Source organism: Hemiscyllium ocellatum, chromosome 17 (genome assembly GCF_020745735.1).
Source record: "Hemiscyllium ocellatum isolate sHemOce1 chromosome 17, sHemOce1.pat.X.cur, whole genome shotgun sequence".
Classification (NCBI taxonomy): domain Eukaryota; kingdom Metazoa; phylum Chordata; class Chondrichthyes; order Orectolobiformes; family Hemiscylliidae; genus Hemiscyllium; species Hemiscyllium ocellatum.
Window position 1 is genome coordinate 53734638 of NC_083417.1, and position 16524 is coordinate 53751161.

A 16524-nucleotide genomic window follows, 5' to 3' on the forward strand; every position below is an offset into this window, starting at 1 on the left:
TGCATTCACCTCTCAGTCAGCATAGCTGATAAATTCTAACAATACGTGCACAAAGTCTAGACCCTATACTAAGCATCTGCGAATGCTTCACCCATCAGCGGACATCTGAGCAGGCATCTTTTTGCTGGGAATAATAACTTATGTCAATGGTCTTGTAGGAGGCGGTAGATGGATATAACCTGGCAAGATATCATTCTTACCTGTGTGTCTCTGGACGCACAATGCTCTGTGGAACCTCTTCAGCAATCATACCTTTAATTAGGGTGCGCATCGTCATATCCTCAGGTAAAGAATCCATTTTTTTTGTGCAGAAAGGTCTGTAGAAATAAAACCATAAACATAAGTCCTTTTTGCCAGCCTGTCACCTATATCTAACCCAGAAAATCTGAAGATTCTTCATTTTTTTTGGAATTTAGGAGCATATTGGATTTTCACTAAAAACTCTACATCAATATTACTTCTGTTATCACTTGTCTAATTTTCGGATCTGGAAACCCTATTTGTTATCCTGTCATGTATTCATGATAAATGAAGTGGACTATAAAAACTAACAAAACACAAACAAAATGCAATCCATGTTCTTTCAATACTTACACTTGCTGAATTTTCAGATTGTCCAGTTAATCTTGATACCCTCCAAAATAAAACTGAAGTGTCTTTATTTGCCACTCAAATATGTTTTGTATTTGATAACATTATGCTGCACAAATATTTTAATTGACAAAAAAAAAGCAAAGATACACAAACCTAACTCAGCCTCGAAGACATGAGAAAAAATCTGCTCGCACTTCCACTGCTCATCACTATTCAGTGACTACTGTTAGAAATGCACTTGGATGGAATTTGGGTCATAAAATTCAGCTGTAAGTTTTCATATTTGAAATTTTACCACCACTGTTTTCTTGCTCAAAACAAAGAATAGGTATTTTAATAAAGTGCACAAAATCAAGCAGCACTAATGAAGTTGAATTCATAATGTTTAATTTGACAGGGCTGTATTTTAACAAAACGAACCTGCCAGTGTACTGGCAAAGGAACACAATGTCTGAAAAATCATATTAACCTGCTACAGGTCTTACATATTTGTGAAACAAATTACTTTACATTGAAATTACCATTCCTGTGCAAATGACCTGTAAACAGGAATGTTCTACAATAATAATGGATCTGGTCTTTCATGCAACACTGGCCAAAGAATAAAGAACTAATTTCAGGTTATTTTCTTAAAAGGTTTCCATTTATCTACAGCATAGTTGGACAAATGTCTGAAGTTTCTATGTGATTACTTCTGAAGCGCAGCCTAAATATGATGGTAAACACAGCAGTGCAAAACCAGATTTTTAAAAATATATATATTTTGGCAGTAGTCAGTGCCCATTCACTGGATTGGTCAAAGCCAGTGTTGCAGGGTTATTTCATCAAGTTTCAGCTCATAGTCAGTTCCTTGAGTCACTCCTCTGAAAACATATTTGGTGCCTGAGTTATGCGTTGCAGACTGGAACATTTCAAGGTCCAGGACTATGCACTGAAGTTTGGGGTAGCTGTTGCCAAGGTGCAGTGGGGAAAGACCACCATGTAAGGTATTTTGGTCAAAATGTAATGAGGATATGTTCAGTTGTCAGGTCCTTTGTCTCGAACTAAATGTAAATAGGCTACTGTATAAATAGAAAACACCTTTGACTCAGGCAACTGACTGTGTGGAGTTTGCACATTCTCCCTCTGTCTGCGTGGGTTGCCTCCAGGTGCTCCGGTTTCCTCCCACAGTCCAAAGATGTGCAGGTCAGGTGAATTGGCCAAGCTAAATTGCCCGTAGTGTTAGGTAAAGGGGTAAATGTAGGGGATTGGGTGGGTTGTGCTTCGGCGGGTCGGTGTGGACTTGTTGGGCCGAAGGGCCTGGTTTCCACACTGTAAGTAATCTAATCTAATCGAATTTTTGCTTTGCAACAGCAGGGAAGCTCCAAGGAATTATACAATTCCAACACATTGCTATTTTTGCTCTGCAAAGACCTGTTAAGAAGCATTTTAGAACCTTTGTGTATACTTATTTTGAAATAAAAATTTGATGCTAAAATCATCAGAGGATCATTTGGCCACTATTACACAATAAATGTCCATGTTAGAATAAGCTCAGTGGGCCCTGGGTCCAATTGTTGAAGGGACAGGTTACCAAACCATTGTTACTTACAAAGTCATGACCACAGTTACACGGCTGGTTCTCATAGCTACTCGGTCAATTCCCTTATTACGGGCTGGGTGCCCAGGTTACCAGATCAACTCCCTCAGTCAGGGTACTGGTTACCAGGTTAGCTACCTCAGTTGGGAGTCGTGTCCTCGTTACCTGGATCATTGTCCATTGAGCAGTGAAATAAAACAAAGAACTGCGGACGCTAGCGATCTGAAACAGACACAGGAGTTGCTGGAGAAACTCAGCAAGACTGATCGGCAAGTACACAGGGAAAACAGTTCCGAAGTGGGGTCACTGCACCCGAAATTATTAACTATTTTCTCTCCCCACAGATACTGCCGGACCCTGCTGAGTTTCTCCAGCAATTTCCATCGAGCGGTGGACTCACTCCCGTAGCTTTAACTCTGTAAACCAAGTGATTTTGAATGAGTTACAATCTCGCCCGTGTTTGATTCACCTGCTCCGTGCTGTCAAATGTACCCCGGGTGTTGCTGAGGCCCGGTGCACGACACCACCGCCGCCGCCCCTCAGTGACGAAACTGACAACGGCCGAGTCCAACTACCGCCCGTCCCGCCTCAGCATTCAACTGCTTCTCGCGAGAACCTGCAACCGGAAGCGCGAGGTCGCATTCTGGTGATCCCCGCAATGGCCATTGGAACATGTAGTTCACTTACTGAGGCTCCTGTCTGGCTACTTATTTCTGTTCATCAAAGATTTATGTTAAGGCCTATTTTCCCTTCAAGGGATTACCAGTTACCAAACAAAAGCCCTCTTAGCTGAAGACTGTGCGGTTGGCTAATTGTTTTAGATGGTTTGGAGCAGAATGGCAGGAGTTAGAAATTGGAAACTGTTTAAAAATACCAAGCTACGTCAGGTTTTAATAAACTTCTGCATCTATTTTTACACGTATCTTATGAATAAGCAGTTGTCAAGTTAGTTGAAGCTCTGCCAGAACTCTGGGTTGATGTCACATTTTGAATATTACAGCAAAAAAAACTTATTGTCTAAAATATGCTTTATTCATGAATTATCTAAAAGTACATTACAAAATCATCCAAGTCAGACATTTCAGAAAATTCAATAAAAAAAACTCATTTCTCATTTGAGAATTGCAATCTTGGGTGCCTCCAACCAAATGCAAAATTGGAACATTTACTAAACATGACAAGAAACTATTTACATTTCCAATACAAGCCATGATGAGTTCTCTATGTCAGCAGGCCCTCGTGGTAACATATCAATAAAAGGTTTGAGACATTGGCCTTTTCCCACAATGCTTTAGTGGCAATAGCTTCAAGCTTTAGTGTGTCATCCAATATTTAGACCTTGGAATGTGCCAATCCACGACATCCTGCATTACAGATCTTAACTGGTAATTTGCTGCCTACCAAGCAGTCCAATTGTATTATCCTCAAATAAGCATTTAGCTGAGGACAACTCTCCTATTTAATACTCTTTGATGTTCACTAAATAATGCAATTAACTCCATCCATTGGAAAGGACTTATAGATTCTGCCTGAGACAAAGAACATGTTCTAACTATCCTCACTGTTAAAAAAAACTCTTCATATTAGGCCACTCCTTCACCATCTTCACACTAGTTGAATTAACTTCTCAAAACTACAGAAGCTAGCTTTTGTTGGACATATTCCAGGAGAGATCAAAAGCCGATATCTCCAAATGGTCCACTCAATCAAACAGTCATTGCCTCCAATTCAACAATCTTTTAAAATAATAAATAAGTATATTAAAGAAAAAATATTCTTGCTTCTGTGACATTTTCTCACATATTCCTTGAATCAGTATTGAGGAGATTAATCTTTTATTTCCCGGAAACCTTAGCACAATACTGAAGGGTTGAAAAAAATAAAAAATATTTTTATAAGGATTGAAATTGTTAAAAATATTCAATATGATTTCATCTGGGTTTAACCAAGTTCATTAAATATTAGCTGCAACTCAATAAACTTATTTTATTTTTTCTAATTGGGTAGCAAGGTGACACAGTGTTAAGCATCACTACCTCACACCATCAGGGACCCAGGTTTGATTCCACCCTCAGGCGGCTATTCGTGTGGAGTTGACAAAGTTTTCCCATGTCTGTGTGGGTTTCCTCCAGGTGCTCTGGTTTCCTCCCACAGTCCAAAGATGTGCAGGTTAGGTGGATTAGCCATGGTAAATTGCCCATGATGTCCTAGGATGTGCACAGCTAGATGGATTAGCCATGGGAAATGCAAGGTTATAGGGTAGGGAATGGGTCTAGTGGGATGCCCTTTGGAGGGTCGGTGCGGACTCAATGGGCCAAATGGCCTGCTTGCATACTGTAGGGATTCTATGATTCTACATCATTCAGGCCATCAATCCAAATGTTGGAATGACATAAAGAAGGATATTTTCCAGGAAACACAATGGTATAGTGCATTCCTATTGCAAAACATCATGTCAAGATGGGCACCTCAGTGCCAACTGATTTTTGTTGGTACTGGAAAAACTAAAGTTTAGAAGTGCTATGATTTCAATTTAAATCCAACAGCTATATGTTCCATCAGGTTTTCTACAGCATCTTTGACTGACTATATATAGAATGGAACCAAATAAGAGATAATCTAGTATGATGTGCGCATACATCTGATATTATGCTCCAGGAAACATAAGAGAAATCAGGTTGCTTGAATGTACATTCTGGATTGATGAAGGAGTAAACACCAGAAATTGCTGGAAAAACTCAGGCAGCACTTCTGGGGAGACAGACAAAGTTAACATTTCGAATTCTTCAGAATCCAAAAAGAGAGTGCTGCATTCTGGGAAATACTGCATTCAGATAGAATATTAATAAGTTCTGACCTATCCAAGCTGACAACACGGCAGGAGCTGAGGGGTCAAGAGAGTTGGTGGAATGGTACAGTTAGGCCACTACCTTGGATTGCTGGGATTATTCCATTTTTGTGGTAGAAGTTCAATGTGGAGATATGTTTTGGTAGGTAGAACATGGAGAGATAATATTTTTAATTCTTAAGAGGGTGCTGGAGCAAAGAGACCTGGATGAATATGTACATAGATTGTTGAAGGTGGCAGAACAGTGGAAAGAGAAATTAATAAAGCTTACAGTAACCTGATCTTTATTGAAAGAGTCATAGAGTTCAACAGCAGGGGCATTATGCTGGAATTATACAAGATACTTGTTCAACCTCAGCTGGAGTATTTTTACAGTTCTAGGTACAAATCTAAAGGAAGGATGTGAATGCATCAGAAGAGTGCAGAATATCTTTACACAAATGGTTCCAGGGAAGAGAAACTTCAGTTATGAGGATAGATTGGAGAGTTAGGGACTGTTGTCCTTGGAGGGAAGAAGGCCAAGAGGAGTTCTAACTGAAATTTTCAAAACCATGAGTGATATGGATAGAATAGTTATGAAGAAATTGTTCCCACTTGTTAGGGGATCAAGAACGAGAGGGCACAGAGTAAGGTAATTTACAAATATAAAGTGAAGTAAAGCCTTTTACTCAACAAGTGGATCAGGTCTGGAATGCACTACATGGAACTATATTGGAGCAGATACAATAGAAGCATTCAAAGGACCATTAGCTGATTATTTGAGTAGAAACAATGTGAAGTGTATGGAGAAAAGGCAAGAGAATGGCATTATGTTATATTGCTCAATTCAAATGCTGGTGTAGGCATAACGGACCAAATGGTCTCCTTCTGCGCTGCAATATTTCCATGATAGGAAAATTGGACAAATGCTCAAATATTATTTGGTGATAATTGTTGGTTTCCAGGAACAGCATTTCACTACAATTAATGAACCACTTGTAATCAGCATATAATTAATACCTAGTTTTGTGATTAGTATCTTTATTTGTTTAGATTAGAATATTTGTAAGTTTATCTTATGTAAGTAAATATTTCTTCACTTTATTGTTAAAACCATTAATATAGAATGCCAATTGACTTTGTTCTAACAAACAGCTCTCCAGACAAGAGCTGGAGAGCTGCTTGGTAATGTGTTCCTGTTCACATCCCATCTATTAAAGCAATAAAAATATTTAATATTTAGTTACCACTTTGTTGAAAAATAAAGTTGATCAACTCCAAAGGAACATGCCTAGTCTGAAAAGACAATACTGATCTAGAATTTCAAAAGGAACCTTGGAAGTACTTAAGCAACACTGAGTATCGAGATTTTGCAGATCCCTCATTTGAACCTTTTGTTTCCACCTTGTTGGCAATGAAACAAAATTTAGTAATACAAAAAAGGGGTGAATTATGTCCATTAGCACCTCAGTTAATATAATTCCATTACATATTGCCTTATTTAAATCTCAAAGCAAGTTTTGAGTATTCTGAATCATTAATTGTAAAAATTAATTATTCAGACTTATTGTTTGTATAATTATAAAATATTAAAATAGCTACTGGTTCTGGTTTTAGCGAGAATGATACAGTCTGACAATGTGGAGCTCATCTTAAGCTATCTAAGCAACCACATACGCAAAATATTGTGATCAAATTGTGAATTTATGACAAGGTAGCCTGTCTGCGGTTCCTGGAATGGTTATCAAGATCACAGTAAATAAATATTTCCACTTCTTTGACAGACTTAAATATATAACATGTACATGATTTGTTCTCAGAATATGGAGCAATGTTACTTTTTTCACCTACTCATAGTTGCCCTCAAAGCAATAAATAAATGGATCCAGACAGAAAATGGATGAAATTTAATTCTTACATATGCAGCATTTTCACAATTATTTCATTTGGTGCCAGCCTACAAATTATCATATTACCTATATTTAAATTCCAATGAGTCCTATTGAGATTTTAAATTAATGTGGTCAGCACTGTTATATAGGTACATACATACTACATCTTATCCATTTATAAACTACATTCAGATTTTAATGATATGCTTTGATGTTGAAGGAATGGATTGTATAAATTTATATTGCAAGATCCTTGTCCTTTTACTAATGTAACTATTTTCAAACCTAAGTGGTCTGCACATCCTGTGAATAAGCAGATGGATGAGTACACAGACTCATATTTATTCATCTTCCTTCAATTACAAATAACAGACACAAAGAGTGTGTTCTTATAAAATGAAAATATTCCTTTTGTCAGATGGTGGCATACTTCAGAATTTGAATCCTTTCTTTTAATTATGTTTATTTCAGGGCACATAATTATCTTCAATGATTATTTATTAATTTCATCTTCAATTGTCAAATCTATCATTTGGAGGTTGGTGAGCTCAGTTGGTTGGATGACTGGTTTCTCATGCAGAGAGTTACCAACCAGTTAGTTCAATTCCTGCACCAGCTAAGATGATGTGAATGTCCCACCTTCCTGACCTCATCCTCTGCCTGAGGCATGGTGGCCCTCAGGTTAAACCTACCATGAGTTGTCTCTCTCTGTAATGAGTATGGGATTGTGACCACTATCATTGATATCGGTTTTACTGTTGGCAGAAATTTACTTTTGTACCTTTATTGAAGGTGTTTTAAATATAGATGAGTTCAATCAAAATTTTCAAAATTTCAGTCAAAAACAGCTTTTGAGATGCCATCTTGAATGCTAATAAACATCGTTAGTAAAATTAATTTACTGATCAATTTTCAAACATTATTGTCATGTACATCCTGTGAACAAAATAGTAAGATTTAGGGTCTGGTTTTCGTAATTTGAATGTAGATTTTAGTTATTTCTGTGAATTTTGTTGGCAGTAAACTCTCCCCCTATTTGCATACAATAAATGCTATTGCTTTAGGTGTAGTATAACAGTCAAACAAAAATGATACAAAATTTAAAGCAAATATATGATAAAATGCAAACAAAGTTTGAAGTGGAGTTTGTGAAGTGTTGATCAGTGTAATAAGAACCAAATACAAATGAGCACAAACGCGAGAAGAGGTTTCAATAATGCATTCATTATTTTGAGAGAGAAGTTCATTTTATTGCTTTTTTTTTGCAGCTGTTTGTTTGTTTGACCGGAAGTGGCTGTGTAAGGCGCGCTGCATCCTGGGAGATGTAGTTCCGCTGCGCGGCCTGGGCTTTGCAGCTAACTCGGTGTTTGGGGGGAAAATAAATAAACCTGGGGGGACTGGAGTGGGGGAGAGAGGGCATCGTGCGAACAGTAGAGTCCGGGGAGCCGGGCCTGCGATTAAAGAGGCCGCTCAGGCGGCGCTGGCCCCGGGGATCGCAGCGGCAGGATGCCCGGCTTCACCTGCTGCGTGCCCGGCTGCTACAACAACTCGCACCGGGACCGGGAGCTCCGCTTCTACACTTTCCCCAAGGATGAGGAGCAGCGCCGGCTCTGGCTCCAGAACATCTCCCGCACCGGAGTAACGGGCTGCTTCAGCACCTTCTACCCCACCACCGGACACCGGGTGTGCAGCGCCCACTTCCCCGGCGGCAGGAAGACCTACTCAGTCAAGGTCCCTACCATCTTCCCGCTCCGAGGGGTCAACGAGAGGAAGATCAGGCGCTCCCGCAAGAAGCTGCCGGCCGCCAGCGCCGCCGGACAAGAGGACGTCAAGCCCATCGACCTGTCCGGACCCTACTTCTTCTCGTCCTCGTCCTCCTCATCGTCGCCCTCCCTCCCGGCCGCCGCCACCGCCGCCGCCGCCGTCCCTCGCCCCGAGGCTCCCGAGTGCCTGGATCACTCCTACTCGCTCTCCTCCACCACCACCTCCGAGGAGCTGCTCAGGAAACTCAACGAGCAGAAGGACATTATCGCCCTGATGGAGGTGAAGATCAAGGAGATGAAAGGCACCATCCGGCAACTGAAGGTCAGCGAGGCCATCCTGCGGGAGGAGTTGAGGAACAAGGAGAAATTACTGTCCATGTCTGTCATCAGGAAGAAACATGGAATGTGATGCCTATTTTATAAATATACTGTATTATATATATATATATTACACGAACACTTCGCAGCTACTGGACCCGCGGAAAGAGAGAATTTAACAAAAACAGAAAGACAAATACGACGATCATGTGCCGGTGTGGCACGGGATGTTAGGACTTTTCGTGTGATATTTCAGATGTGATAAAATAGTGTGACACCACTTGCTTCATTTTTCTGTGTGCGCGCACATCCCAGATGACATGCATCCCTCGTTACCGGTTGTTTCACGCGACAGGTCAGATTTGAGGCATATTCTGCATGTTGCAGTGCTGAAGTTAACTTTTAGGAAGTAGTGCAGCAACAAGGTACTGAAAAACGTTCATTTTCCACCCGAGCATCAGTCTTAGAAACCAAGTTTATCACGACAATGTGACGATCATTTGCTATCCAATATATTCTTCTTATGAATCAATGTTTATGTTTTATTATAATGATGCTATCAATTTAGTAGTTCCCCATTATTTTGTATATTGCCCTCTCCATTAAGTTACTGTACAACAATAACCATAAAAAGTATAATAAATCCTCTCATGGTTACACTTTGTAAATTGGTCTAATAAGATTTTTACTTTTTTGAATTTTTAGTGTTTTTTTTAATACGATTGTGAGACTTTAAACATGAGCAAGCAAAGAGGTAGAACAGTACTTAAATACTCACAAACAGTAGATTGGTTAGGCTGGTGTTGGCATTCTCTTCCTAAACTTCTCCAGCTGACCTTCCTAGTCTCAATCCCTCCATAAAACGCATGTTTGTAAGAAAGCTTTTGGTCACCTCTTCTAATATTACCTTCTTTGGCTATGCATCCATTTGTTATGTCACCTCTATAAAGCACCATTTTTCTGATCAATAACTCTGCAGTTTGCCTATCATTTCATGTGGAAAATTATAAGTCATTTACTGTTTAAAAGATTTAATTTTTAAATGAAATTTCACAGAAATACATGCTAATAGTTACAATATTTCACTTTAAACAGGATCCTGAATAAGTCAATAAGCATGCAATCAGTACAGGAAGTTCTATAATTCACAATAACGCACTAAGTTTATTGAAACAGGTCAAGTAATTTCAACATTGCGTCCATGGTCTCATACTGAAATAAACAGAACAATTCCTGAAGAAGGGCTCATGCCCGAAATGTCGCTTCTCCTGCTCCTTGGATGCTGCCTGACCTGCTGCACTTTTCCAGCAACACATTTTCAGCTCTGATCTCCAGTATCTGCAGTCTTCACTTTCTCCTAGAACAATTTCGTAACCGACAATCATTAAAATGTTTATCTGCTGTTGGCTGGACCTTAAATGATTCTCTAATGTTACAATAGCACACTACCTAATGTGCTTAATGAACACTTTGCATCTTGAATTGAAGAATTATTGTAAAATTGCAAACAATTATTTCAAAAGTCCAATGCTATAAGTAGAACAGCAAAGCTGCTGGTGAATACAAAACATTACCGTTAATGATAATTTGCGTAACAAGATTGAAACAAAGTTCAAATAGTTTTATTTTCGTGCCCCTGTAATTATATTAGACACAAAATAGTGCTGGAAAGGAGAGCTTTTTTTAAATTATAAGTTTCATTGTTACTGTGGTTTTCAGTAGAAATATTTGTATCTTTGAATGCAAATGCTGGAAGGCACTGAAACATTCAGCACGTCAGTTTCAAAGAGGTTCTATTCATCAATGGCTAATTTTATTGTTCTCTTCATCCTGTAGGCCAACTTTGCTGATTGTGCCCTATCTCATTTGTGATGGTGTTATTGTTTTTTATTTTAAAATGGCATCTATCTAAAATGTCAGAATCTGCTTTTTCTCTTTTCAGATGCTGTCTATCCTGAGCATTTTCTAATTTTAGTTTAACTACTTCAACTATTGACACCAGTGGCAATAATTGTTATGTGAGGAGTCTCACTTTGAAGGATTAATGATTGTGACATAATTACTGCAGCATTTCTCTGAAATAATCTGTAGTTGACTACTTGGGAATTGATGTTTCATGGCATGCCATATGCCATGAGTATAACCATTACAATCAACTTTATTATCTTTTGATCTATATTGTTCTGGCTCTTAATTCTCAATGTATTCATCATCTGTTGTAAATGCTTTGGAATGTCCAGAGCACTTCAAGATGCTATGTAAATAAAAGTCTTTTTTCTACCAGCCGGCAACAGTGATAAATTGAATACATATCATTAAAAATAAACAGTTGCTGCCAGTGTTTTCAATTCAAACTGACAGTGTCTCTAATGCTAATTAATCATTTGCTGTAATTAAATCATGTTCAAATAACATAAAGTGTCTATTTCACTGTTACCCCTCTTTGATTCTGGTTATAATACAGTTTTTACAGCTCTTATTCCTATTAGAATTTATGTTTTGATAACAACTAGTATTCATTAGCATTTCAATAATATTTGCAAAAGGCTATTAATACCATGTGATGATGAGTAAGAGAATAAACATACCTGTAAACTGGGAGCAGAACATCCGAGTAATTAACTACAAGTTACCTCTTCGTAAGCTTGCAGCAGTATTGTCACAAATGTTGAGCTTCCACTGTGAAACATCATATTAGTACGGTGAATATGCAGGTGGAGAAAAGTTACTTTTTTAAAGATTCCTTTCTTCGCTTGATGTTACAATGAACAGGTAGCCTTTGGATTAACTTTCACAATTCATTTCTGTGATACTAAAGATGTCCACAAGTTAAAAGAATAAATTTTGGATTTTATTCAGGGTTCAAATGACCAATTTAAATGACTAAATCTTTTGGTGTCTTAATTTTATAATTATAGCATTGCTGTAATCACTCTTGTCTCTACTTTCTTTAATATAATCACTGCTGATTATGAGGGTTACTTCAAAATACTGTAATGTACATACAAATAAGGAACGAGAGTAGGCAATCAGTTCCTAGTCTGCTGTGCTATTCAATAAGATTGTGGATAATCTGATTTTAACCTCAAATGTATATTCCTGCATATTTCTGACAATAATCACTACTGTCTTTTTAAAAATGTTAAGTTACTAAATCAAAGCTTTTTTGTGAAAGGGAATTCTAAAGCTCACAACCCTTCAGGAGAAAAAACATTTTCCTCATCTCCCTTTTAAATGGGTGAACCCTTGTTTTTAAATAATGACCTATTTTCTAGATTCTCTCATATCCAGTTGTGTCCCCTCAGGATCTTGTAAATTTCAATTCAGTCACCTCTGATTCTTGTAAACTCTATAGGAGTCCATTATCAGATCTACAATCTTATTGAATAGCAAGAGTAGGCGAGTGGGGCCAAGGTGTCAATTATTGTTTCTAATTGTATCTTTGTAATTACTACCTTCATTCTTGATATCCTAGGAAGGAGGGTGTTGTCTAAGGCTGTATTTATTGTGAATGTCATCACTTGATGCTGTAGTACCCATACCTGTGTAGGAATATTGATTTGCAGTGCCACATTACAAAGTGCCAAAACAGCAGCTGCGATGAACTTCACCTGCTTTTTATGTTTAAAGTTATTTTCTGGGATCTATGGCCAAAGAACTGTCCATTGCGAACATTCTTACTGTGCATGCTCCAAATGCATCTGGGCACTCCACCTGTGCAATGTCATCCACTGTGGCAAATTATGATCAGGTGGTAAGGCAGTGAAGAACTATTCCACAAGGGAGTAAAAGCTCCACCTCACCTCCAGCCCCTGCCTGTTCCCACACACCTACTCCTGCTACACCCATGGTAGGTATCATCTGTGCTGGCGCTGATGTCACTGAACCTGGAACACAGTGATATCGGCAACAAATATGCAGACATTGTGACAGCCTGTTGATGTCACAACCAGTTTCTGCTCATGCACAGGGGCCATTTTGACATTGAGTAATCACTCCAATTGTATAATAGAGTCTGACGGACTGAAAACGTGTTGCTGGAAAAGCGCAGCAGGTCAGGCAGCATCCAAGGAGCAGGAGAATCGACGTTTCGGGCATGAGCCCTTCTTCAGGAATGAGGAGAATGTGCCAAGCAGGCGATAAAAGGTAGGGAGGAGGGAAGCTCTGATCTCCAGCATCTGCAGTCCTCATTTTCTCCCTGACAGGGTTAAGTACATCTCAAAATAAGTTTTGCCTATCAGAATATAAGAAATTGTTCCTGGGAGCAGTGAGCCAGTTCTCCAAGTGTTGCAGAGAGTTGTTAAGAATTCTAACAAGTTGTGCTTGTTACCAATATTGTATAAGAATGTAATGTGAACCCACTCATAGGTTGAGTGTCATCTCATAAATGACCATCATTCATGTAACGAGCTTTAATAAATAAGTCATCAACCTATTCCCTACTCTGTCTCAGCTGCTTGTGGGCATCCTACCTCATATAGCAGCAGAAGCCTCAACTAATACAGTATGAGCAACAAGAATGGTGGGGACAAATCTATCCAAGACATCCTAGATGGTTCAAGCGAAATCAACATGTACAAGAGAGGGAAACCTCCCACCATCTTGCTGGCTGAATGAGGGGTTAGCTGTTCTAGCAGCCCCATCCAGATGGGAATGTGAGGAGGCATCCTCAGGGTCATACATTCAAAATGAAAATTCAAAAATGTCAGAACAGAAGAAAAATATCTCTGGCTACAACGCTTTGGCTACAAATGCAGCTTTGTGATAGAAAGTTCTTTGAGCTGGCTGCTTACCTCTGCAGGCAAATTGCTGCCAAGCCCTCTCATACATGCCTAATTGGCACCTTAGGTGAGCAGACAAAATTTTTCCAATTGTGGTAATGAGTTGGGGAGCCATTCCGTCTTTTGTATTTTCCAAGTTTCTGATTCTCCATCTCAGCCACCTGAGGGCTGGAATTTAAATTAGATCATATAATGTCCAAGTATCGGTATGAGCAGGAGACACAAATACTACTGAACAGAAACCGCACACATCCATTGAATGCCTCATTCTGTACAGGGCGGCACGGTGGCACAGTGGTTAGCACTGCTGCCTCACAGCGCCAGAGACCCAGGTTCAATTCCCGACTCAGGCGACTGACTGTGTGGAGTTTGCACGTTCTCCCCGTGTCAGCGTGGGTTTCCTCAGGGTGCTCCGGTTTCCTCCCACAGACCAAAGATGTGCAGGTCAGGTGAATTGGCCATGCTAAATTGCCCGTAGTGTTAGGTAAAGGGGTAAATGTAGGAGTATGGGTGGGTTTCGCTTCGGCGGGTCGGTGTGGACTTGTTGGGCCAAAGGGCCTGTTTCCACACTGTAAGTCTAATCTAAAAAAAACTTTACCCTCCATCAAAACATTATTTCTGTCAGCCCTCATTAGGCTACCATGCAAGACTGTCAATGTTAAAATGCGTCAGAAGCCCAGCGAATGAGTCAACTTTGCTGAACACAATTTTAAAAAACTGCCACATACAGTATGGAGAGTGGATCAGTATAACACTTCCCTATTGTTGGTAAACTGGGCCAAGGTTTGAAAATATAAATTTAATCTCTGTTGTGACACCACAGCTGTAATTGTAATTTTAATTTCAGACTGATGTGAAAGTTTCTAACATGCATCAATTCATAAATAAGAATCAATGTTCCTACTTTCCAAAGACACTTTAATAAGAAATGCAAAATCGTCTCATGTAGGCAATCTTAGAATATCTAGAATTTACAGCAGCTGTAAATTGGCGGGAACTTGCATTTTTAAAAAAACCCTTGGAGTCCTCGTACCGTGAACTTCGTTGTCAATGTATCAAGGAAGCCGATAATCTTGTTCTTAATCTTGAACAGTAACTGTTCAAGCGCGAATTCTGCACATGCAAATATAGTTCAGCATTTTCACGAAACAAAATGCAATGCTCAAGAGGCGGAATAAATGAGCGTATTGTAAATTAAATAGATACCATGCGGACACCAGTCAGGCTCGTCAAATCAGACATAAAGTGCTATCGATTGGCAACCTGAAAATAATTTTATTTAGAAGAAATATGGATGAGAAGAAATTTATAAAATTTTAATTGTAAATTACATTGACGACATGATTTCATGAAGAACGCTATGGAATGAACTGGAAAATTCCAAAAGAAAGTGTTAGTGCACATTTCCTGCAGTCGGCGAACACAAACATCCCTACAGTTGTTGCGTAGCGACGGACCGAGAAACCCGCTTCTTTTAGAAACTATTTGTGATATTTAAAAAATTGCATTCTCCCCTTTATTCCAAAAGGGTTACTTTCTTCTTCATGCGGCACTCTCCACTACAAGGTTGAGTTGAAATTAGATTTCTCAGCACACTCAACAAAGGACAACGCATTCACTGTTCAGTCAAATTAAAGGCATGGCGTTTTACAACTTGGAAACAGACCCTTTTTCAGTCCAACTAGTCCCTGCTGACCAAATATCCTGAACTGATTTAGTCCATTTGCCAGTATTTGGTCCGAATCCCTCTAAACCCATTCAATTCATGTACCCATCCAGATGCCTTTTAAATGTTGTAATTGTATCCGTCTCCACCATCTCCTCTGCCAACTCATTCGATTCACGCACCAACCTCTGCTTGAACATATTGCCCCTCAGGTCCCTTTTGGACTCCTCAACCCTGGGAAAAAGACCTTGGCTTTTCGCCCTATCCATATCCCTTATGTTTTTATAAATGTCAAAACCGTCACTATTTGGAACTTGGTGGAGAGCCTTTGAGGTACTCCCCACGTGTGAATTTTCAATTTACAACTTGAATTTGGACTGCTAAGTGTGGACTCTGGTTTTTAACACTGCCTATTTGGACCTTCAATGTGATGGCTTGATGGGCGGTTAATATGAATTCACCTATTTGGTATCACGACCCAAGTCCAATTTCGACACTCTTGAATTTGAAGTCAGAGACTTGAGGTCCATTACATCTGGGCAATGACTTGTTGATACTTCCTGCCTCCCAACCCAATGTTAAGGATCAAGTGATAATACAGGAGCTTATTTGACCTTTAAAGTAGTTTGAGAAATGCTGAGGTCATTATTAGATGCTACACAAATTAAGTCCTCTCCTTTGGGGCCATGCACTCTTTCACAGCAGGACATAGTTAAATTCAGAGCCAGCAAATTAAAATCTTTCAAGAGCAATAGTGGAATGCACTCGCACTGGTCAAACATTTTAAAGCGAGTTTCTATGGAGTGACCAGGTGCACTGTCCCATCCCTTTACTAGTTTCTCACTTGCTTAGTCAGGTTAGAATCTGATTCCCAAACTGCAGGAGCCCTGTACCACTGTCAGGCTGGAGCTCTAGCCTAGCAAGGATCTAGCCTGTCTAGGATGGGTAGCAGTTAGCCTTGGGTGATGTTAGCAGCTAGGCCTCATTAGAGGCAACCCAAAACTGGGCCATCAAGTGATTACCCAGTAATTAATACAGCTTGGAGAATATCTCTGTTGAAGTAGAGTTATAGTAGGTAGGTGGGAATGGTCACTAGTGTAACAC

The 16524-nt window shown here is 39.4% G+C and overlaps 2 protein-coding genes and 1 long non-coding RNA gene across 3 annotated transcripts in view; 1 reads left to right on the plus strand and 2 right to left on the minus strand.

Annotated features, from left to right (window-relative positions):
• The window catches only part of cenpt (centromere protein T), a 64040-nt gene extending 61308 nt beyond the window's left edge, over nucleotides 1-2732 (minus strand). The window contains exons 1-2 of the mRNA XM_060837755.1: nucleotides 2643-2732; nucleotides 201-317 (exon numbers count right to left, since the gene is read on the minus strand). Of these exons, the coding sequence (XP_060693738.1) occupies nucleotides 201-298 (98 nt within the window). The 5' untranslated portion in view covers nucleotides 299-317; nucleotides 2643-2732. The remainder of the gene's footprint in view (nucleotides 1-200; nucleotides 318-2642) is intronic.
• Nucleotides 2733-8243: 5511 nt separating this feature from the next.
• Nucleotides 8244-9564, plus strand: thap11 (THAP domain containing 11). Its single transcript, XM_060837756.1, has one exon. The coding sequence runs from the start codon at nucleotides 8399-8401 to the stop codon at nucleotides 9062-9064; it is 666 nt and encodes a 221-aa protein (XP_060693739.1). The 5' UTR covers nucleotides 8244-8398; the 3' UTR covers nucleotides 9065-9564.
• Nucleotides 9565-10080: 516 nt separating this feature from the next.
• Nucleotides 10081-16524, minus strand: part of LOC132823980 (uncharacterized) — a 66290-nt gene continuing 59846 nt past the window's right edge. Inside the window, exons 4-5 of the long non-coding RNA XR_009645617.1 lie at nucleotides 11562-11652; nucleotides 10081-10330 (exon numbers count right to left, since the gene is read on the minus strand). This is a non-coding gene — a long non-coding RNA (uncharacterized LOC132823980). The remainder of the gene's footprint in view (nucleotides 10331-11561; nucleotides 11653-16524) is intronic.